Genomic DNA, 23,685 nt, shown 5'->3' with positions numbered 1-23,685 from the left:
CCAATAGTGGCTTGAAGTCTGTGTGGCTGTGGACCCCTTATGGTTTTGGTGGCTCCGAAATGGAACTGGATGTTCGCCAACCCTGAGACAGACAACTTGAAGGCGGCCTAATGATAAGAGAACCCGAAGCCGGCTTGTCTTGGCTTTGGCTTGTGTTCCATGTTTGGAGAGGAAGGGACCCATCTGGATAGGGGCTCAACCTGACCCACTTGCAGGAAGTGCCCACAAATGCCAGCTTCCTTACAAGATTTCACATTGTTGGAAACCAAAATATCAGTGCTTCTCCTCCTCTATATAAAGACCCTCATGAGCTCTCATAACTCATCAAACTCTCATCTTTTTGATACTATCGCCATTCCTCATTTCATTTCTCTTTCTTAGCCAAAGATGGAGTACTCTAGCTTGCAGCGCCAAGTTGCCTACATGAAGAAGAGGCTCTTTGATCAGGTTGGTCTTCTTCTGCTTCCTTCCCAGAGTCGAGCATACCTTGCTTAGAGTGATTTCAACTGAGGAATCTATGATTTGTTTATTTGTTGTATGCGGTTCAGGAAGTGGCCTTTTCGAGACAGGAGATCTAAGGGCTTTTTCACATCTTTTATGCTTGCTTCACACTAGTTTCCCAAAGAACCACCATGATGACCGTTGATATTATTACCAATCTATAGAGGCTGAATCATGAGGAACAAATGATTGGCAACATAGAACTTAGGAAGCTGACTCATAGTTCTAGCTAAAACAGCATGGTGGTTACAGTTGTTAACCATTTTATTTTGGTTGTTACCTGAAACGGGTTTTATCACAATATTCAGTTAATATCAAGCACTCTTTCATCTATTGTCATATAATCACAATGCTTGATTTTTGTGCAATGCTTGCTGGACTTCAAGGTTTGTGACTGCAAATATTACTCTGCTGGGCACTTGTCTATAAGTGACATTTTAGTTGAGTTGTGTCTAGCTGGAGTCCTCATGTTTGGGGACCAACAAGCATATTCTCTCTCTCTCTCTCAGCAATACTCTCAAAGTTTGATAACAATAGATAGATACTAATTTGATCGTTAAGAGAAACAAGCAACGATTTCCATTATATTTAGTGTTTGATTCTTAGTTTCTCTTATTATTATCGCTGTTGCATGGTAGACATGACTTTCGCATTCTTATACATCACAAAATACCTGATAAAGTAACTGAAAAAACTTTTTGGATATCAGAGTTCATGCAGTGCATTTGTGCAAGTTGTGTAAGTACACTAATCTGTGAAGGTTCACTTAATAAAATTAATATGTATAGCAGCTGTATTCAAAGTAAATATAGTTTTAAAAGTTCAGAAGATTTTCCTTTTCCTTCTGGCTGTTTTTAGTTTTTCTTTCTACAGAAAGTCAATGATACATAAAATCAATGATTTAGAATCATCATCAACATACAATATCGGTCCAGCATAGCACCGTACAATTAACATACTGAAATAATTTTTCATCCACATCGGTACCCATCGAGCGGCATCTTCGACCCATATATCAACATCCACGTACATGTGCATATATTTATATTCATGACTATGCTCACGTCGGTATATATGGAGATATGTACATATATAAATGGTTAGATGGAAATATTGATTTGAGGGTGTGTTGCAGGGATACCTAGATGAACAATTTTATCAACTAGAAGAGCTGCAAGATGAAGCCAACCCAAATTTCGTGGAAGAAGTTGTGACTTTGTTCTTCAGGGACTCGTCCAGATTGATGGCCAACATCGAGCAGGCTCTGTGGGTATCATTTTGTTTTAAGACTATTAATTAAGAGCTCGCTATGAAGAATACTATGATGTGACATGTATTATATGGTCTCCATGCAGCGAGAAGTGCCCCCAAGATTTCCACAGGCTGGATTCATTCATGCACCAGTTAAAGGGCAGTACTTCCAGGTAGTAACTGATGGATGCAATAGTTAAAAACCATGGTTATATGCCTCCCGAGTGAAAGTTAAAAGCCATATAAACTAATGATATTTTCGACCGAGAGTCGGGTGGGCTTGATTCCTGTGGGCTTAGTTTTAGAGAGAAAGAAAGTAGGCCCAAATGATCCAAAGCTAAAGAGGCCCAAGCTTAAGTAAACAAGATTCCACATGTAGGCCTGATCCTAGTAGGCCCCCAACACTTTCGGGAGTCCAGGGATAATAAATAGTAGTGCTCGGGTGTCGGGCCAACTCGCCCAAGCAGCTCCAACTGGTTGCATCTCGGTACCTTTTTTTTTTTTTTTTGTTGTTATACATTGCTCATTAGTGTTCATCAATATAATGGATGGATTTGGTGCAGCATCGGTGCCTTACGGGTAAAGAACGAATGCACGCAATTCAGGGAATACTGTGATGAAGGAAATCTTGACGGGTGCACAAACCTTCTCTCTCTCTCTCTCTCTCTGGACGTCTACTTGTATATATCATTGCGGTGTTTATGAATACAACTCAGCTAATTGTTTGTTTATATTCCTCGTGCTTCCAGATGCCAAAGATCATTCCAGAAGGTGAAGAGAGAGCATGCCGTACTAAAACAGAAGCTAAAGGCTTATTTTCAGGTACTTTCCACCCAGGAGCAATAACTCATGACTTCACCTAAAATAACTAGCCGGAAGATATTATTTATATTTCTTGATCCTGTATAAATACCCAAGATCTATCAAATGGATAATTAATATGAGACTAAACACACATCCGCACAGGTCCTCACGTACTCGTTCTATTTAAGCCTCGATATTTTCATCAGATTAAGGGTTGAATCCATTCAAATCTAATCACAAGCACTACGGCTGGCTCATGGTCAGCCCTAGTGGATCCATGCTATAGTATTTCCTAGTCTATATAGGTTATGGGCTGAATCCGCTCTGTACTATTTGTAACAACTTATGATCTCATCCAAAAGAGCCAGCCGAAAGGTATTATTTAAGTTTCTTGATTCTGTATAAGTATCCGAAATCTACTCAACGAATAACTGACGTGAAACTGAACACGTATCCATACGGATCCTCACATTTTTTAGCTTTAAAAAGTAATGATATTGCACAAGTACTCGTTTCCTCTTATTTGATGCTTTCTTGATTGGTGTTTCAGTTGCTAAGGCAAATTGGTCCCACCGAAAGAGCAACTCCTCCTGGTGGCTAAGATGACGAGCCATGGTGACGTACGGGGCTGGAAGCTTTAATGACGGTTTATGAGAAAACAAAAGTCTAGAATCCAAGACAATAAACCATGTGGTTGTAATATATATTTAAAGTGTGTTGGCATAATTCTAAAAACTATGTAACAATCTGTATCACTCATAATATTTTTTTTATTAGCATGATTCTATATTATATATAATTTATACATGAGTATATATAATTTTTGAGATGTACCGTATATGATGTAATAAAGAAATAAAAATCACTTTTTTCTCTTTTTTTTTTATTTTTTTATAAATATTTTAATATAGTGTCAGAGCCACCGATTATCTAACCTGCTGTCATCATCTCTTCCGCTTTTGTTGTAGCCATTGTTGCCATGTCTAGAAGCTTCGAGAACCTACATTACTAAGATCTTTGTTTCCGGATGAATCTAACACTTGAAGAAAAAATGATTCTAGATCGAGAAACAAAAGTTTGAGCGTCTGGTTTCAACTCAAAAGTAATCCAAAACTTTGAAGCTGATCGCCTAATGCTTCCTATAGACGGGCTCCTGCAAGCTGTATGTCACGTTCGCGGAAAGTTTTTGTTTTCAGAAGGATATTGCGCTACCCCTCTCACGTCTTTTTTGGGGACTTTGGCGCTCCCGATCCTATCCAACTCTTGCCTTCCCACGAAAGAAAGGTTTCTTTCAGTCTTCAGAAGGTTTCCTTTCTTATCTTTTTTACTCGTGCTCCCTCCGTGGGATCGCCGGCCATCAACCTACAATCGCTGTCGTGGGTCTTTGTTGCGCCTCCGTCGCTATTTCCCTCATCCGGAGATCCTGCTCAAAGCCCCACAAAAGATTGATAAGGCGGCTTCGTCTCCATGCCAGGTTCTGATTTTTGTTGAAATGCCGTTTCAATGTTCATGTTTCAGAACTCTCTAGTTTTTGCTGTTTTGTAGCTCTAAGCTATCTTCAGATCTATTTACAGAACTCTCTGTTTGCAATTTTATTTGATTATTTGTTACGTTGATGGTTAACATTCATCGACTGCAATACCTTAGAAATCTTTCTAAAACAGAACTCGAACTTCAGATTTTTTGCATCAAAATATAGTTGTCACTGCATGAGTTCTAAGCTTGCAGTGTTTTCCTGGAGAAATTATAGATGATCTGGTCAAAGAGCCAGCAGCCTGTTACCTTTTAGAATCATTTTAGATATTTATCCATTTTGATCATTTTATCTTTGCTTTGCATATCCCAAAGCAGTTTTTTTTTTTTTTTTTGGCCACAATGGATGCCCGGATAGATTTAGTACAAATACATTCAAAAAAATCAGAAAATAACAGCGGCTTTAGGCAGCTCCTTTTTATCAGTTAATTAACTTCTCAGAATGATTTGCTACAAATGAAGCAATTCAAACCGCTGCTCTATCTCAAAATAGTTTTTGACATCAAAATACATCTCCTACCATTTTTTTTTTTTTTAATTTTTTAATTTTTTATTTTTTTGCTGGCTAAAAGCGGACCCGCTGAGTGTCTTGGGCCACATTTTAGGCGTTGGACGGTTAAACCATGGCTGTACACCTTCCATTTTAGGTGCGAGGAACGGCAGCTGGCACCCGCCAGTCATCACTCAGCAAAACATAACTAACACTCGTCCCCGCTCATCGCTGAAACCTAATTCCACGGTTCACCAGGGGATTCTCAAAGGCGCCAGGAAAGACTACCAGCCCAGAGGAGAACGACGGAGGCCGTGGGGCAGACTGTGGGAAGAGCAGGCTACAATGTTTCCAGTGATGTTTGCCATGGGATTCCTGCTCTGCCCCTTCACTCTCTGCGTCCCTCCAATCAGGAATCTCCCTCAATTCCTCCTCGAGCTTCAGACCCTGTTGATCACCACCTTCCACCACTTCCAGCTAGAGTTAGCTTACCTCTCCAACTCCATAACAAGGCACGCTTGAAGATATTGGCGACGGCTTCCTCTAGCGTGAGATGGTCTGCGCATGCAAGGCTTTGAGATTCCCTGACAGCAGATTGCAGTGCTGCTTGCTACTGGGTGTCAAGTGAGAAACAATATTGAGTCCTTAGTTGTGACCCTTTACATACCGTAATATGTAACTCCACAAGCCATTAATCAGAAAAGGCTTTCTAAGTGTTTGTAATGGGTGGATCCGTCATCCACAGGACTCGATACTGTGGAATTTATAGGGTCTTTTATCCCACTTCCTAATCTTATCTATGCATAAACTTCATTTTCCATGAGCCCAGAGAACTTTTTGGGATGCCTCGAGGTAGTAAGGTGGTAGAACGGCGGTATTTTGAATGAGCAACGACCAGCTCACTGTAACGTCTCCCCCTGCGATGCTGCTAGTCTTTATATGCAACCATGTATGAGCTGCTTCAACCGTGCAATTTAGATACAGCTAGCATTTGTAGGCAAGTTTTTTCATGTGGGTTACTGGATTACTGAAATTAGAGCGATAGTTTTCTGAATTCCCACTAGGAGTTGTTCGGGACTAGACATAAACTTCCAATTAGCAGCAGAGTTCTCTTGATGGCCCAACCAACCCCAGCCCTTCGCTGAACTAACAACAATATCATCTCTTTCGGAGAAGAGAGGAATGGTAGTGAGAGATTCTCTATGGACAAATGGAAATTTGTTGAACATGCCGGAATCTTCGGTGTATAAAACTTGGTGTATAAAACTTGTTTCGCACCGCGATCAGAGTTGCACCCATCCTCCATTCCGAGCTTGTTGCAGATTTGTGTCTTGAATGTGCTTTACCAAGCATTCGACAGCGATAATTCTCATGTCATTTCTTTCAATTGATTGCTGGTGCCCCACGGTTATTTTTAGAAATCAAAAAATAAATAAAAATACTCAACTCTGTTTCGTTTAGAAATTTAAATGACATCCAGAGAGGTTCAAAACATCAAGAGAACTACAAAATACAGTCGCAATCCCGAACCTAAACAAATAATAACATCAAAGAAAGACCCAGCTATGCAAGGCATTGAAACAACACTCCCAAAACAATGGACTTTCATCAACGTAAACAGAGCATCATCAAAACCAGGATCGCAAGCATTCAGCTGAAATCAGCCTCGGAATTGACCATAGAGTTTTCAGGTGATTCAAGAACCAAAACCTCTTGGAAACTCAGGTTTTGAACCAGTGCTTAGACATGGTCCAAATATTTGGGTCTCTATGCTTTGTGAAAATGCTGGTGGAAAACCAAGATGTTTTTGAACGATACAGAAGAAGTGTTTTTGAGTGAAGAACAATACAGCAAAAGTAGCTGCACTTTGCAATCTTTCTGAAAACACCATCCTTTCATTCTATAATTCCCTACATAAACTACCACGATAAGCAGTTATATATTGCGTCCATACTGCCTAGATCGTGCATCAGATGAATTATCTCCTGCAAGATAACGAGTAAAATCTGTAGAAAGACTATAAATTGACCAGGTTTTAAAATGTATCATAACCATAACCATTGCTCAAAAAGAAACAGCCAATGTCTTTTATCAAATTTCTGCCATGAAATGTGAGTTGAACTAATCAAATATAACAACTCCCTACAATATCTAAATAACAATAATAATAATAACAGCATAAACAGAAACCAGTACGATTTGAGAAGCTACCAACAAAGCCATCTGCACCACAATCTTCTTTCTCCAATTTATCTTTCACCTTTCAGGTAAAGCATACTTGTTAAGCCAGTCATGAATCTAGTTTGATAGTTTTGGCTTCACCACCAGAGTAGAGTTTGTGAGCAAAACCAAAGGTGATAGTTGTAACATGAGTCCCTGGTCCAGCACAAAATCTAATACATACCATAATAATTGTGATGCAAGATATCTGAATGTTGCAAGAATTCAAGAAACAATGTTCAAGCTTACCTGGATTTGGATCTCATATTAACCAACACGTCGCAGTCTGAGAAAGTCAACCACACTGTTCATTTTTCAACTTTTTCTTCTTCCCCCACCTAACTTGTAGACATGGAAGTTTCGAAATATCGCAAACCAGCATATTCATCCCTCGGCTTTTCAATCAAGAGATGATTGTGTCATGCCGTAGGCCACCAGGGTCAATTTTCATGATTTTTATCAAATTTCTTTTGGCAATATCCATGTCCTTATCATCAATAAGCATCCCATAAACACATCCCTGACCAAAGTAATTTTCTAAGACAACTTACAACATTTCATCTGTTTTGCATGAACTGATGATGTACTGGAGGTACAAACTCTAACCCAAAGAATAATTGGGGTTGGCCTTGAATCGACAAGGTCACAATGAAACCATTTCATGCTAACATTGACATGCCAATATCTTGATTTTAAAAAACAGAAGATCATCTAGATGATGATCAACTTATAATGAATTGTGAGTTACATAAACTACACACTTCGAAGAATGCAGGACATCACTTGGCACTGTGGAATCAGAAAGCAAGCTACAAACATCATGGTTGTTAGAGAAACATGCTTTAAGGCTGTTGAAATCCCTTAAAAAATTATATTAGTATAGAAAAAAGGGCAATTGCAGAAAAACTTGAACTACTGCCAATGTTTTGCAGGCTTGGCTGAGGATGCTGTCACTTGGCTGCCTGTGCTTTTTCTTAAACCTGGCATTGCAAGACAAGTTGCATGAAGAGATATGTAGGGAAAAATAAAAGATAGATGCTAACAAGATATAAAGAGAATTTTCCGACTGATAAAGACAGCAAAATGGATTATGTCATTTCTTCAGTTCAACATAACAGCCTTTGGGATCATCATAGTTGAGTTGAGGACATTTTAACAGTCTTTTCTTGACAAATGTATGTGCCCTTGTTTTTCAAAATACAAGCTCAAAGGGACTTGACTGTGCTGCTAGCACTTGTGATAACAATTATACTATGAAGTGTTACAGAAACTAGCATAAAAGTACTTGAATTCCAGTTGACTGATTTACAAATTAATCTCAACATTTAGCTCTGTCTATATGTTGGAAATTTTAATTCAACCCCACCCAATGATTCCAATGGCTTAAAGAATCTTGTTTTATAAATATAAAGGGGTCCAGTTCGGTGTGGGTAGAATTGAAATTGAAGAGATAGAACTTAATCAAACACCCAAGAAAGTTGACAATCGAGTATTTCAATAACTATTTTCATACTTACTTGTTGATTTTGAAGTCTCTTTTAGTTTTAGCTGTGTTGATGTTGTTTGCCCAATCTTTTGTGGAGGTGGTTTTGGTATTCGAGTTGGAACTTTTGGCCTGCAATTTATGAAGAAGGAACAAAATTGACCATTTAAAAATATCTTTAAGGAATACTTGTATAATAAAAGGAATAACTACTAGCACTGGGAGCAATCATTTGTAGTAGATATTTTGTACAATATATTTTTTCATACATCTGTATCAAGATTTGCTATCTCGATACCGGACCTCGTACTGGTAACATGCTCGTACAATATTGGTTCGCCTAGTATATGGTCTGTTTGGTGCATCGAGACTCAGTACACCCTCAACACCGAGTCTCAGTTCAGTACTAGAATGGTACAACATGCGTGGTATAGGACGCTATGTACCAGTACAATGAATCATAGAGAGTTCTATAGAAGAAAACTAGTGTATGTTGTAAGGTCTGCCGTACCGGTATCGGATCAGCGTGGAATCCGGTACTAGGAGCTTATCATTAGAGAACCGGTACGGAACCGGTATAAGACCGGTATGGGGCTGGTACGGGACCGGTATGTGGAACTCCAAAACTTGGTCATTCAACGGGAGCGGTATAGACCGGTACCGTACCGGTACCGTTCGCCATCGGTACGCCAACCGGTACCGGTACTATGTTGTATATTTTTAGTCAACAAAGAAACCAAATTATCAGAAAATGAACAAATATGCAATTTTACTTGAAAATTCTCTTCCAAGTTCCCAAGCTTGCTCCCATTCTCATGTACCTACTTTCTTCTACACTTGCTACCTGATGCTTATCCCACTACCGTGCAAACCCTCCCTAAAGTTGCAAGCAAATGTCCATCACCACTTCCTTGCCTTTGGTCCACTTCACCTTCACTATTACTTTCTTCCTTCTCCCAATGAGCCTACCTATTGTCTTCCCCTTTCATTCAAACCAAAAGCACTCCTTCCTCTTGAAAAATAGAAAATTCCTATTGGCCATGTGCCACAGAGCTAAACCATGTAAGCTATTTTATCTATAGAAAAGTGCGATAACTCAATTACATGTGGTTACACTAATATTTCTTGTGGTCATTATACATGAGGAAAAAATAAATAAATAATTCATGCAATGTAGAGATTGAAAGAAAGCATAAAATAAACAAAATGGTTCTCAGATTTCGAGATTCAAAAATTATGAAATTATATTAGAAACTTCACAAACTGACCCATCTGAAAAGGAGATGAAAAGATTAAACACTACTTATTGTGAATATCAGCAAATTCTATTGCGAGAAAACCCTTACTCCATTACAATTTAACAGAATATATCCGTATGAGAAAATGCTGTCACCCATCATAAGAATATGAAAAAACTCACATTTTCTCTTTTGTGACCTCTGCTGGTTTGCCTTGTTCAGGGAAGAGGGCGAACTCAACGACACTGCTTGAACCATCAGTTTCTGTACCACCATCGGATATGTCACTTAGTCGTTCCTCTGAAACGGCATCACCAAAGCCCAAAAGTTCAAGATCTGCAGAACTCTGACCTATGTCACTTTCAGCGAGCTTTTGTTGGCCTGAAATCTCCTTTTGGTACTTCAAATCATCTATGGACTGATGTGAACCAGATTCAGACTGCTTATCACTGTGCTCTGAGTAATTTTCAGGATCTGAAACCGCCTTATTATTAGAAATCACTACTTTCCCACCTGACAATCTCCGGCCCTGTTGCACAGCCCCACTTCGTGATGAAATGCTAGGAGAAGAGGATGAATGCTTTAATGTATCGCCACCTTGTCTTTCACTATTTACCCTAGGAGACTGATTCTTAATATCTTTGAGTAATTGCAACTGTTCAATTTCTCCATCTTTCCTTGCTATTGTATCTTTAAGAGATGCCACCTGCAATATCAAACATAATGAACAACATTACTCGTCGTGGAATTTAATATATTAATGCATAAAAGATGTCCTGAAGAATGCATAATTAATATTGAGGTAGCAATGAGCATAGTTGTGCAATGTCAATTAGGAATGTAGCTCCAGCAAAAAGTCAGTAGTCAAGGTGACACCGAATATTTAACCATAACCATAACCATCTAGCCTTTTCCCGACTATTTAGGATCTTCTAGACAGAACATACAAATTGAATAAGGATATGCTGAACTCCTAATGTTAACTATGTTCTCTTCCCGTTGGGACAGGGCTTTCAATCCAATAGACCGCTAGTCCTATTGCCGGTCAACCATGAAAGAGGAGATTGATCGACTCACAATATACACACGCATGCGAGCATATGTAAATACTAAGTATCACCTGTACAAGGATATTTGTTTAGTATCCATTAATAAATCTTCCCTGAGAAACCCATCAAATTCAACATTCCACACCAGCAGAGGTTTAAGTAATTTCAATTGAGCATATGCAGACTTAAAGCTCATGCTTAATACATCAATATCATTACACCAATCTTAAAAGAAAAAACTAGCTGTAAAATATTCTCTGACAATAGAAAAGGAATCGCCAAATATTCTATTCAAGGTTAAGAAACCTCCTCTTCGGAAGAGGTTATTCTGCTTATTTAACATGCATTTCTGCTCCTTCCAGTGCATTCAGTAACTATTTTACTTCATCAAAATTGAGTGAACTATGAAATAGGAAAGATGATCATAATTGTCACTTAGATAACCAAAAACCTGTTCCATCAAATCACGGACATCCTTGCCATCTTTCTGGCTCCGTGCGGCTCCTAACTCCACTCCTGAGACTCTTTCAGCAAACTTCAAGGTACTTAAAGTCTCCGAATACGAACCCGCATCAGGATTTATCTGTACAAACATTAGAGTCTTTGCATGTCCGCCTACATGGTAAAGAAAGAATCCAGTTCAAAGTAACTCCAAAGGTGAACTAGCAAAAAAAATGTAAACCCATTGATGAAAAGAGGGAAAAAGAGGTAGATTATATACCTAAAGAGCTTTGCAGGACTTGAGTAAGCTTGCTGTTTCTATATGGTACATGAGCGCTTTTCTGTGATAGAGCAAATATGACATCCCCAAGAGCAGACAAAGATTTGTTGATATGCTGCGTTTCCTTGAGCCTGTCCCCAGTAACTTCAGAACGATCAACTCTCTCACTTCCAGCAAGATCTACCAGATGAAGGGAACCATGCAAAGTAGCTCCATTCTTTAAATCCACTCCTTGAACATGAACGGTCACAATACTGTAACACAAGATTAGAACATATAAGCAGCATGGAGAAATCATTTGAAAATTCATATTCATTTAAATGATCAGAAAGGAAAACCTGTGTGACCGACTGCTTCTTTCATTGAGAGCAGTGGCACTCATAGCCCTGTTTGCTAATCCTGTTTGCATTAAATCCATCACATCTGAGGTTGATTGAACAGGATACATACTTGCCTCGGGGACTGCAAGGCCATTGGGCTGGGAAGTAGTTACAATCCCAAGTGTATGCACGCCAAAGAAAGGACAATTATGTTAAGAAAACTCATATTTTTGGTGCTAACCAAAGCAAAGATTCAAGAGTAGGCCACAAAATAACTGGTTAGACAAATTGAAAGGAATGGAACAAGGCTCGTCGTCTCGCTACTGGACCCTGTACCGGTGCCATCGTATTACAGTGTCAGTATGCTGTACAATACGAGATGCCAAGACATACCAAGTGTCGGTGTCATACAAGTCGATACTAATTTGGTACTGATACAGTACAGTACATCTGGTATGGTATAGTACATCTGGTACAATACCAACTGGTATGGTAAACCTTAGAATGGAAGGAAGCAAGGATTTAAATACCCCCAATTAGGTATGGTACCAGTTCTGACAAAAAGGATATGGATGTGGGACACAAGTTCTCTCATGAAATGGTGCATACTACTTATTTGTTGCAGTATGCTGGTAGTCTAATGCCAATTGTACCAGTTACTTTTATTCTTGGTGATACTGACTGTCTTGGTCTGTCCCGACTGTACCAAGACTTTACCATTCCCAGAAAAAACCAGTACAAGGCTTGGTATTGGTATTTAAATCCTTGGAAGTGTAAGCATCATCAGTGGCATGGAAAATGCAGTAAGTTTAGACACATCACTTGATAAAAAACACATGAGGTTCTTAGAGAGGAAGTTGTAGTAATAGATAGGCATGAAAGGATATCTCTTTTGGGAACCATCACTGCTGAGGAGATCGCGGACTTGCTCATTATATACTTCAACCATCTGAACACCTACATCATACATAAAAGTGTCTCTCCTAGACCGAGAAATGTGAAAAAGGTCATTCAGAGCTCGATAATTTACACCCCACTCCTTCTCAGTCGGTGAGTTAGGCCCAGTCTGAAATAACATTTCCATTATTATAAGAAAATTGGCATATTGCACCATAAACAACAGAAGAGAAAGCCAGTTGACATTAACTACTTATGGAAAAATATCCAAATTATTGATCTGATAAGGCTTGTCAATTAAGGCTATGGGTTAGGGAAATATTAGAAAATAAGATGGCATACCATTGTGTAGGTTTTTCCTGATCCAGTTTGACCATATGCAAAGATGCATACATTGTAGCCATCAAGAACTGATCGTACTAAAGGCTGGGTATCCAAGAAGACTTCCTCTATTAATATAACAACAGTAATAAGTTAGGTACAGATCATCAGCAGTATATCAAGCCTCAAACTGTTGCTCATATCCTGCTGTCCTAGCGAAGCTACAAGTTTTGTGGAAAATAGATAGAAAAGTTGATGGACAAAACAAAATGAAAAATAAGTACATAGTGCAAAATTCACAGCTTCATAAACAGAACCTTGAGTAGCAGCTGGATCATAAACCTTGTTAAATTTGAACATCTTTCGTCCATCTTTTCCCTGTTTGGAGGGGTTTACAAGTACAAGTTCACCATCCTCGCCAATATAATCTATGGTAGTCGACTTTTGGTTCTCTCCGGTAAGAAATGGTCTTATCCGACAATAAACTCTGATGTTGCCTAACCAAGGAGCATGATCAAACAAAGTCAAAAAAGTTTTTATCATAATAATGAAACTAGAACAATACATGATAACCCAAAATTCTTCTGCTTGATTTACCTTTTAATTCCTGAACCTCGTTGTACAATTTCCTGTTTTCTGAAAGAACTGTATGATAGTTTTTGATAGCATCTGTTATTACTTTCAGCTTCTGAGCTGCAAAAAACACATGTGATAGATGTATGTATCACAAGAGTCACCAAATATCTAAACATGGAAATGAAGTAATCAGCAAAATATGCCCTACCAAAAGTAGTAAATTCTTCAGACCACCTCTTTTGGGTGTTTATGACTGTGTTCTTAATGGAAGTAGAAGACATCCTCAAGTCCTGTGACAAGTATGGATGCTCAGTCTTGTTAGCATTATACCAAGAAAACTGCTAAGGGCAGGCCTTGGCACAACGGTAAGGTTGCTCCACTATAACCTGGGTGTTACATGTTCAGAACATGGAAACAACCTCCCATACGCGAGGTAAGACTGCGTACATCTGACCTTTCCCAGACCCCGTAGTGGCGGGGCACTAGGTTGCCCTTGTTGCCAAGAAAAACTGCTTACATTGTTGTGCTTGTAATACCTGCACTGACTGTAGCTGTAAATCCATGATATTGTGGACGACATTAGCCTTCTGCTTCCAATTTTGAGATTTTGATTCTGAAAATGTCTCAAGTTCTTTTGTCTTCTTTCTTGACTCTGCTAAAAGGAATTCAACCGCCTTTATTCTCTGCTCTAATTCTTCTTTAGTTTCCTTAGCCTTAGTTTCCAATCGCAGACACTGTTGGTCATACGACTTTTTTGTTGTTTCCAAGTCCTCCTTAAGTTTTGAAACCATATTATCACTATTCTCCTTCTCCTTCATCAACCTAACAACATCGTCATCCCCAACTTTGTTTCTTTCTTCAATTTTGTTTTTCTCCATCTGCAATGGGAAGTTCACCATAATTTTTTTAAAAGATGATGGAAATAAGAGATTATGCGAATCAAAATATGAAAATATATTATAGAGCTAAAGGTCAAATAGCAACTTAACACGTGAAGTGAACTGGGCCCCATTGGGCTTGCTAACACCCTTCAACCTCAATTTGGAGCCCCCTCATCATTAGAGCTACTTGACTTATGTCCACCCACCTAAACCATATCAACCGAGTTCCATTTATCCTCTATCAGTGCTACTTCTTGATTTCTTCTAGTATATGCTCTTTCTTGCAACGATAATCTTAAGCTCATACATATGCTTTGTCACACCAAAAATCCAATATGTACAATAGAGGATATTCAGCAGTTTAACAACTAATTTTTGTGCTTACTATAGGAGCTAAGTAACAAAAAATAACCAACAAGTTTCAAATTGTCAATACAAGGTAATCAAATAAGAGGATCAAGTAAATGTGAATAAATCAAAATTTACAGCAAAAATTAAGCTGAGAAAACTTATATGAATCTCTAGCACGACTATAGACCATTTCATGTACCAATAGACAGGACATTTGGACATGGATTTCCCTGATATAGTTCGACAGAGATATTGGTCAGTCTGTTTTCAATATGAACCTATGAATGGTAGCTACTTTTGCAAGAAACATCACTGCACAAAAGAAAAGAGGGTGGCAGCATGAAAATCCTTTTGATTAGAAGGTTAGGGATTCTAATAATGGATAACCAAAGACATAATATCATTAGCTATATAAACTATAGCTTTTGATTTGATACTTAGTGTTTAGACTTGAGGTATGAGAGCTTGGTCTGAATCCATTCCATGTCAAACCACTAATTAGTTTAAGTACACAACTGATACATGAAGCCAACTTTACAAGGAGCTGATATTATACTCCATAAGTAAAAAATCTAAACCTCCAGATGATAGACCATAAGACTATCAATCTGCCTTTTCAAATATGTTAGTAACACTGACAGCTCACTAGGTGTCCCTAGCACATCATACTCTGAGTTTACTTGAAATCCAGCATGATCAATGATAAAACTGATGAAACCCATGCTAGACCATTATCTGAACATCTAAAGATGCAAAATGATCAATAACTGGAACATACTCTACCTTTACATAATTTAGCACCTCCCAACTAAACTGGAACAAGTTTACTGGTTGATGATGAAACCTTGAAATTTTTGCGGAATATGATATTTATATCATTCTCCAAAGTCCCAATCAGAAAAAAGAATCTAACAGTTCTAAACTTCTGATGTTTAGGTCTTTTGATCTACGTAGGAGAAAAAGTAATGGTCCAGACAGTAAAGAGGAACAATTTTGTTACAACCTGACATGCCAGAATCATGCATTACATATCAATTACTATAATATAATTGGAAATAGCAGTCTTTGCAGGTCATAGTAATAGCAGCAGTAGGTGAGCATTAAAAAATTTTTCTTTCATTGGATATTGATTATTCGAATTGTTGGATAGCATTGCATGATCTAACCTATAATAAAATCATTTATTTCTGACATATTGCCTATGGAAGTCATTTCATGATGCCTGATTCAAAAATCGCTTACAAAAACCTTCCCTTCCCCCCTCGTCGGCGCTTCCCCCTCATCTTTCAGCGATGTATAGCCCGACCGACTTTTTAGAGTAGTCTTTGCAGGTCATAGGAATAACAGCAGTAGGTGAGCATTAAATTTTTTTTCTTTCATTGGACATCGCTTATTCGAATTCTTGGATAGCATTGCATGATCTAACATTCTAACCTATAACAAAATCATTTATTTCTGATATATTGCCTATGGAAGTCATTTCATGATGCCTAATTCAAGCCTTTTAGAGTAGTTTTAATCCTTTTATACCAAAATTACTGCAGCATGCAGCAAGTCATTTGAAAGCATGGTCAAATTGTAAACAGCCAGAGATTGTTTAGTGAGCTTATATTCTTTTTATACATATCCTTTGGTTTTTGGGTGACATTGGGTCAGGCACAAATTTACAAGTTTACTAGAAATTCCTACATTTTCCAAGATAGGACTGAAGCTAAACATGCCTGTGGTTTGACTAAGACATCAACAGAAGTGGTGATGTCTATTTTGAAGCAACAGCTTTGCTAACTCTGAAGACATATATACTAACTCAAAATCGATGAAGAAAGATATTCCACTAATGACACCAATTCAGTTCAAGGAAAGGAACCTAGGAGCTCATTAGCTTTGATTTAAAAAAAAGAAAATATTGCGGCATTGATTAAAACACTAAGCCTGTAGATGTCCAATGACAATGTCTGAGAAGTGGTTGTCCAAGATTAAGATCAGACACACACAATATACAAGTGTACAACTGCATGCATGTATCACGTTCAAGAATATATACAGAATATTCGTTACAACCTTGTAGAGAAATGTTCTGATGTAGTCAATTTTTCACAAAGATATTTAGGTATAGGCAAACAATTTGTGTGGGAAAGGGTAATTATGAAACTTTGACTAATACAACTTGCAGATCGAATTGTTTGTTGACCATGATTCATGTCATGCATCTGAAAGGACAAAGTAAAAGTAGATGACAAAAAAGAAGATGGCATTAAAAATAACATATGGCTTTACCTCCCTGGGAAAAGCGTGAAAGAGAAAGACAGTAAAAATAAAGAAAAGAGAGGAACTGTAAAAAAAAGTCTTATAAAATAGAATAGCAGACTCATACAGAAGAAACAGACCTTTATCTGCCGATTCATCGCTATCTGAAACAAAGAGCACAAAATCAATTTATGTCACATCAGCCAAAACTCCTTTTCTGTTGTAAATAATCCTGCAAAATATGATTACTGCCTATTCATCAAATACCTGGGTTCCTTCACTTGTCCCAGTTGCTAGTGCCTCAAGCACTTTGATTCTTGATTGATACTTATCTTCGCGTGCTTTGATAAGATTATTTTGCTGTAAACAGGTAAAAAATCAAAATAAGAATGTCTTTGAGTAAAAACAAATGCAAAAACATTCTTACATTTCGAATATGCTCTGCCTGAGTTGAAATACGCCGTTCAATCTCTTGCACCACTTTTCTCAACAAGCATGCTACACGCTGGGGGGAACAATCATGATATAAAACTTTGAGGGGAGAAAAAAGGATTGCATCTCACCTTTCTCTACAGCTTATTGAAGGCTTAAACAGATAAAAGGAAAACAAAGACTAGATACATAGTGGTATATATGTATATGTATGTATGTGTGTGTGCATATATATATATACATATATATGTATATGTATACAGATATACATATATATGTATACATGTGTCTATGTATATATGTATGTATGAATGTATACATGTACGTATATATCTATGTATATATGTATGTATGTATACATGTATGCATATATGTATGCATGTATATGTATATATGTTAGCACAAACCAACTATATTCAAAGTAGCATACATGAGGTATTTCCCCATTCTTTCTCTCAATGCTTTCATCAAGAATCCCGTTCACAACACTTAAAAGTGACTGGGTGGGGGCATTCTGCAAGCAAGAGATCTTGTGATGTAAGAAATATATCCACAAGGAAGTGCTAAAAAATAAAAAAAAGAAGTAATTTTCATGTTTCATGTATTAAAGAGCTTACATCTAAACTGTTTGATTTCATCATTTCTGAAATCTTAGCTGGAGGAAGATCAGAATAGCGCCCCTGTTTTAACTGGAAAACTTCATGAAACTTGTGTCCAGCATGATGAGAGAGAGCAGATATTGGCTCTACGATTAAAAAGATGGTTTAGCTACACAGGATAACTGCTAATGATAACTCAATGAATATGAAAGCAGCAAGAAACTTTTTTCTAAACTATTGTTTTACCAGTGAAATATATGGGCAACCATGTGTAGGAGTGTTGCACAACTATAATACCTCTTAGAAATAACTAATGAGCAGTGCCAAAATATAACATATGATTCTTAGGAATAGATCAATTTCATATCATTCAATGAATCGCTTGTGCTGCATCCAGACCTTTATGGTGTCAATAACTAGCAACTTGTTATAGAACATGATGAGAAGAACACAGCTATATGAAAAATTAAGTGCCATAGAAGAAAGAACAAGGAGACAAAAAACATAGAATAACAAGATATTAACATACTGCAAAAAATTGCATAGCTTCTTTGTCAAACCAACTATCTAGGTCAAATTCCATCAGAAGCATGTATCATTTATGTTGTCAGACAAGCTAGCAGATACAGAGAGCATGAGTGACTATCCTTTTTCGTGATCTTTTTTTTCTTGTTTTTTTGGTGGTGGTGGGGAGGTGCTAGAAAAGCTATCAAAGAAAGAACTGCTGTCATAAGGTTAATAAAATCCTATTGGGTTGAATGTCTACCTAGTATCTATAACTTCTACCATCCATGTCACATGGGCAGATATTTCTACGCACTGTAAAAGAGGCATAAAAATTATACCTAATGATTACTCTTTTAGTGGTAGATGCCTCTCCATCTTTAGTTGCTCCAAAGCGAGTATTCCAGTTAACAGGCAGTTTCAGCAAAACAATGAATTATGAATGAAATATAGTTGCTTGCAGAGGGCTAATCTATAAGGCTATAGTTCTGTATTTCATGCAAAGATGTGAGAATCTTTCTTGGGATTTGGATAATATGTCAAGGAGAAGGTGAACATGGGAAGAGGTAAGATGTCTTTCAAGCCATTGTCAGATGACTAGTTCATTCCCTTTGGTCCTTTGCAGCAATAGAATCTTAAGTTGCAATAACGAGAAACTTGGATAAGGAATAAGCTGCAGTTATATAATTAATGGTACATGACTGAGGGGTGAACTATGTTACGAGGTGAATACTGGTGTAATTTTTTGAAATTTCCTCCCAGTAATTCCCCAACACCCTCCCACCTTTAACATTGTAACCACTTTAAAAAATCATGTCGCTAACATATAGACACCATTGGAATTTTCCCTTTGTTATGTCAGAGCTATTTCATCTCCACCATCATTATGATGTTAATAGGCAAAGTATGCATTTATCATATCCAAGTCACTTTCAATGGACATCTTGATCAAAATGATATAAATCAAGCTTAGGTAGCTTTTGACACAGCGCTTTCACATCCCTAACCACTATGACATCCTATCATCAATATCAAACATTTATGTCATCTGAACAGCATCCCACCAAAGCAGCTCTCTCTTGCCTCCATCTCTCTCTCTCTGCAATGTTTCCTTTTGCAATCCTTTTTCCTTCTTTTTCTTCATTCTATTTACCAGCTAAAAAAGCCCAGCCATTGGCACACATCTTGTCTTTCTCATGCCTTAGAAAACAAATTATGCATTCAACTTGTTACCTACTTTTGCTTCTTTGCTTGAAGTTACCATAGCATCTTATAAGGTCATGTCCCTTCCCTTTTCTTGAGCATGGATCCTAAACATCATCCTGGTCTTTATCAACAATATCTTCAAGTATAGTACACATCATTATACATGGTGATAATTTATTTGTTCTAACTATGTTGTTGGACAAGTCTAATAATCTCATAGCACATCATCTCATTTCTTAAGATTCTTCATTCATAAACTAATTGCTAGCAACTGCTATAGGCCCTTAACACTGCAGCCAGCATTGATTGATAAACGAAGAAGGGAAGTATATTGTAAATTGTAATTGTTGAGGCAGCTGGCACCCTCGTTCTCTAGCCAATCAGCACATTAGCTGGCCTCATGATAAATGTGATGGGCTTGGAAGGAAAGCAGACGAGCAGCTCACATTCGAATATCCGGCAAACAGGGGAATTGGTGAAAAAAATTTATAATTGCCAACACCATATTACAACAACAAGACATGGTATGACAGAGCATATATTTTGAAGTGCATAGCTAATCAATATGTTCAATGATGTAGAGTGAATGAAACAAATTGATGATCATGGTGAGGACAAATAATGCTGCATGGGCTTGTGGTGAAAGTACAAAGGATAACATTTAAAGATGTATACTATCAGAGGCTTAGGAGTCATAGTACATGGAGATGAAGCAAACAAAACCCATTTGAGATTTAATGTTCAGGCATGGTAAAGACCAACAACTAAAGGATGCACCAATAATATATAGCCCTTGAATATGGGAGGCAGTTGGAAAAGAGGAAGGAACAGCCTGACAACAATTTGAACAGAAACTATATGAAAGATCTAATTCCTTTAAGAAATTACATGGTGAAGATAAGTTCATAAAGATACACTAATCTAAAGGACACAATTTTATGGTTATGGTTATAGGTTCAACCATGGTGATGATGTGCATGGTAGCGTTTTGGAAGACACAATGCCGTAATTTTAATTGCGATTTCCTACAGAATCTATCAGGTTGTTTGGTTTGGCATTTTGTCTAAAAATATGTAGGATTGGTTGATTGCTTGCCAGACCCCTTTCTCAGCAAGGCAAGAAGCTTTGAGGTCTTAAGTCACAGCACCACACTGCGAAGTTCAGAAAAGAGAAAGAAACACTAAGTGAAGAAAATTGATTTAGTAAGAATATGGCTATTTATTGTTGTTAGCATGATAGCATCTCATTTGGTATGATTATCATCTCGGTTCTTTCAAGGTATCCTAACTTGAGCTGTCAATCTACCAATCACCAAGCATGTTCCCTTTCTGTTCTTTATTTGTACATTATTTTCAGCAGCTGCATGCATTTAAAGGAAAAAAATCACAAGTCCCTTCATGCTGTGTAATCTTTACCAAGAAAGTGTCCACAACCTTAGGTTGCACTTGCTCAAGTGCTCCAAAAAAGATGATCATACCTGACATAACAGGACTGCTTAGAACATGCTGAAGTTTGGCTTCTGTTAGGCTCGGTCTCGTTTCCTCTCCTAAAACTGGAGACTGTTGTCCACTTAGAGTGTTTTCTCCTCGTAAAACATCCATGGCCTCCAACTTCTTCTTTGCTTCGATTACCCATTTAGCTGGCAAATTTGTACCCCTATCTTCACCAAGATCAGAGTTAAAGCGATCCCTAAGGGACCAAAGGCACTCTACTGCTGCAGAGATGGGTCCCTGAATCCAGAATAAGAACACGATCAGCTAAAATGTTAGTTTGAAAGGTCAAGATAATGTTTCTAACCGTTCAGTTTCAACTGTAGTAAGAAGAAACACTAATCCATAACATGTGACATTTTTCCTTACAATTCGTGTACATATTTGTGGGTACAAAAAGTCCACACTTATCCATTAAGCGGAGGTTATTATATACGGGAAATTACTTTCCCGTCCCTCAAAAGACCCCGCTGGAACAAGAGGTCCCGGTTATATATTCATGTGTGTGATTTCAAAATATAAAAAAAATTATTTTGACTTCTCTGATGTGATTAAGTGGAAGAATACCTTTTCTAGGTCTGACACTTTGAAACTGAGCAAACCCATACGCTCTACAACTGATATAAACTTCTTTATATTTTCCAAGCGTGTTCCTGAGGGAGAACAACCACCACTCTTTGTCTGCAGCGTAAAACCACATTAGAATTAGATCGGAATCCTCTATCCGATTCAGATATCAGAGGAGCTTCAAGTCGCCAATGATTCAACCTCCTCCATGTGACGGGGACCCAGTCTCCTCAAAATAGCACAAAACACAGCACCATCGAACAGCTTTGCTCTCAATTCTTCCTCCGATGCATCTGGAGCCATGCTAAAGTCTGGGAACAGACCGTTGAGCCACTCTATTACTTCTGATCGCTTTTTAGCTGAGGAACCCAAAAGAAAGAAGATGCTCTTCACCCCTATAGTTATACAAAAAAAAGAAAAGAAAGGAAGGAAAGAAGGAAAGAAGGAAAGAAAGAACGAAACAAGTCAGAATTCCTCACCCATGTCGACGTCAAGGCTCGCAGTACCTTCTCCGGGAGGCATTTTGATTCAGACTACCAATTTCACCGCGGAGCTGACCTATGGATAATGTTGTTCAAGAAGATGAGCGATCTTTCTAAAGAACCAAGAAATCTCGAAGTAGTGCCTGGTGCAATCATTCTTGCACCAACGCTTGCGATCTGATTACTTTCGAGTTGAACAGGTGCAGATCATCAAACTGCAAGGAGAAGGGCCTCGAAAACTAATTAGGGCATGGAGCAGATAGGATCTTTGATTGCTCAGAGATCCAGAGAAGGATCAAGAATTATTCGAGCGATATAAAACCAAGAAAAAAAAAAAAGAAAACGATCGCCCTCTTTGACTGCCAAGATTGGAGATGGATAAGAGGAGATTGAGAGGGAGAGAGGGAAGGGAGGAGAATGGAATGCGGAGAGCCCGAGATGAGTGGAGAATACCGGGGCTTCTTGGAACCGTGAAACCTCCGAGCTATATATTTTTTTGGGTCGTTGGCTCTTTTCTTTTCTTTTAATTTTTCTTCTGGCATTTGTTTTCTCGTTTCCTCTTCCAAAGAACGAACGACTCGGTGCTATTTATAGTCTATGGGGAGCTTCGTCTCCGATGACCGGAGGAAGGGAGGTTGAAGGGGGAGCTAAGGCGGTAATTCGATCTCCTAGTCCTGGGGAACGGCAAACTGGAAACGGATCCCAACTGACGCCGTTAACTACGCAACGGTCGACTCATTCCCGTACGAAAACGCGACTTCTACCTACTTATGGGATAAGGAGCATTGGATGGCGTATGCGTCGAGTTGTGACGTGCTATCAGCTCATTGCCTCCTCGAATAAATTTCCAGATAATATTTAATTTCTTAGCTCTTTTCTCTCTTCTTTGTGTTTTTTTTTTACGGGTACTTCATATAATGCGTATACAAATACATCCAATAAAATAAAAAAACACAAACTTGCAGAGTATCCGTGACAGCTCCCCCCGTGACTACAGGGTGTACTCTGAATGGTGGGCTGCATAGGCAGCTATCCAGTTAGCTTCTGTAAATACATGCTTGGCTTGAAAGGCCACCCCATTCCTTGTCATCATTTTTATGTTCCGAATCAGGAGGTGGTTCGTGCTCTCGCCCCCTTTCTTGTTCTCTTTTGCATTCTTGAAGGAATGAATTCTATGCTACTTTAAGCTTGGCATCAGCGTTGAGGTAATCATTCTTAGAACCAGCAAATTCATTAGAGAAATTTATCATCCATATTGAAATGTTTCTATGGTGTCGCTGAAAGAGAAGCTCACAAAGCTTTATAAAGCGAACGATTTGAATTCCTTCTCTGTGATCACTTCTCAGCAGCTAAGGCATTGCAATTGACGGGTTGTTTCTTCAATATAAAAATTGCTAAAACCACATGATGAAGAGATATGACTTTAAATGAGGAAAAAGATTTTTCATTTCCGGAAAAAAAAATCATCAATAATGGTAAATAAGATGCCTTCTCTTTTTCTTTCCATGTTTTCTCTGAATTA

General features: G+C 38.2%; 2 protein-coding genes and 1 long non-coding RNA gene across 3 annotated transcripts; 2 read left to right on the top strand and 1 right to left on the bottom strand.

Moving 5' to 3' along the window:
* Nucleotides 1-296: 296 nt before the first annotated feature.
* LOC103710279 (pseudo histidine-containing phosphotransfer protein 2-like) lies at nt 297-3,497 on the top strand. The gene is made up of 6 exons (XM_039130646.3): nt 297-447; nt 1,637-1,767; nt 1,857-1,925; nt 2,316-2,387; nt 2,502-2,574; nt 3,107-3,497. Exons 1-6 carry the CDS (start codon nt 388-390, stop codon nt 3,155-3,157), a joined length of 456 nt encoding a protein of 151 aa, XP_038986574.1. The 5' UTR covers nt 297-387; the 3' UTR covers nt 3,158-3,497.
* Nucleotides 3,498-3,657: 160 nt separating this feature from the next.
* LOC148700528 (uncharacterized) lies at nt 3,658-5,292 on the top strand. The gene is made up of 2 exons (XR_015972485.2): nt 3,658-4,030; nt 4,662-5,292. It is a non-coding gene; the product is annotated as an uncharacterized LOC148700528 (long non-coding RNA).
* Nucleotides 5,293-5,519: 227 nt separating this feature from the next.
* On the bottom strand, nt 5,520-22,287 carry LOC103710280 (kinesin-like protein KIN-14C). Its single transcript, XM_088709499.2, has 21 exons — nt 22,161-22,287; nt 21,883-22,040; nt 21,682-21,795; nt 21,102-21,354; nt 17,933-18,060; nt 17,746-17,829; nt 17,311-17,388; nt 17,151-17,243; nt 17,024-17,047; nt 13,941-14,282; nt 13,613-13,694; nt 13,426-13,521; nt 13,146-13,325; nt 12,850-12,956; nt 12,498-12,676; nt 11,629-11,793; nt 11,291-11,544; nt 11,021-11,184; nt 9,703-10,226; nt 8,317-8,414; nt 5,520-7,779 (listed from the first exon to the last, which is right to left on the bottom strand). The coding sequence occupies exons 1-21, from the start codon at nt 22,201-22,203 to the stop codon at nt 7,712-7,714; spliced, it is 3,234 nt and encodes a 1,077-aa protein (XP_088565625.2). The 5' UTR covers nt 22,204-22,287; the 3' UTR covers nt 5,520-7,711.
* Between the last annotated feature and the right edge of the window lie 1,398 nt (nt 22,288-23,685).

This window comes from Phoenix dactylifera, chromosome 12 (genome assembly GCF_051530095.1).
Source record: "Phoenix dactylifera cultivar Ajwa chromosome 12, Ajwa_hap1_PhDact_Kaust_v1.1, whole genome shotgun sequence".
NCBI classification, from domain to species: domain Eukaryota; kingdom Viridiplantae; phylum Streptophyta; class Magnoliopsida; order Arecales; family Arecaceae; genus Phoenix; species Phoenix dactylifera.
This window is presented reverse-complemented; position numbering and strand designations above follow the sequence as displayed.

What these genes read in the sequence shown, in the direction of transcription:
- LOC103710279 (XM_039130646.3), top strand. Translation starts at nt 388, where the DNA reads ATGGAGTACTCTAGCTTGCAGCGCCAAGTTGCCTACATGAAGAAGAGG. An exon ending in TTAAAGGGCAGTACTTCCAG is followed by an intron (nt 1,926 to 2,315) that starts GTAGTAACTGAT and finishes GATTTGGTGCAG; the next exon opens with CATCGGTGCCTTACGGGTAA. An exon ending in GATGAAGGAAATCTTGACGG is followed by an intron (nt 2,388 to 2,501) that starts GTGCACAAACCT and finishes TCGTGCTTCCAG; the next exon opens with ATGCCAAAGATCATTCCAGA.
- LOC103710280 (XM_088709499.2), bottom strand. Translation starts at nt 22,203, where the DNA reads ATGCCTCCCGGAGAAGGTACTGCGAGCCTTGACGTCGACATGG. An exon ending in TGATCCAGCTGCTACTCAAG is followed by an intron (nt 12,957 to 13,145) that starts GTTCTGTTTATG and finishes TTATATTAATAG; the next exon opens with AGGAAGTCTTCTTGGATACC. An exon ending in AGAGACTTCAAAATCAACAA is followed by an intron (nt 7,780 to 8,316) that starts GTAAGTATGAAA and finishes TTGCAATGCCAG; the next exon opens with GTTTAAGAAAAAGCACAGGC.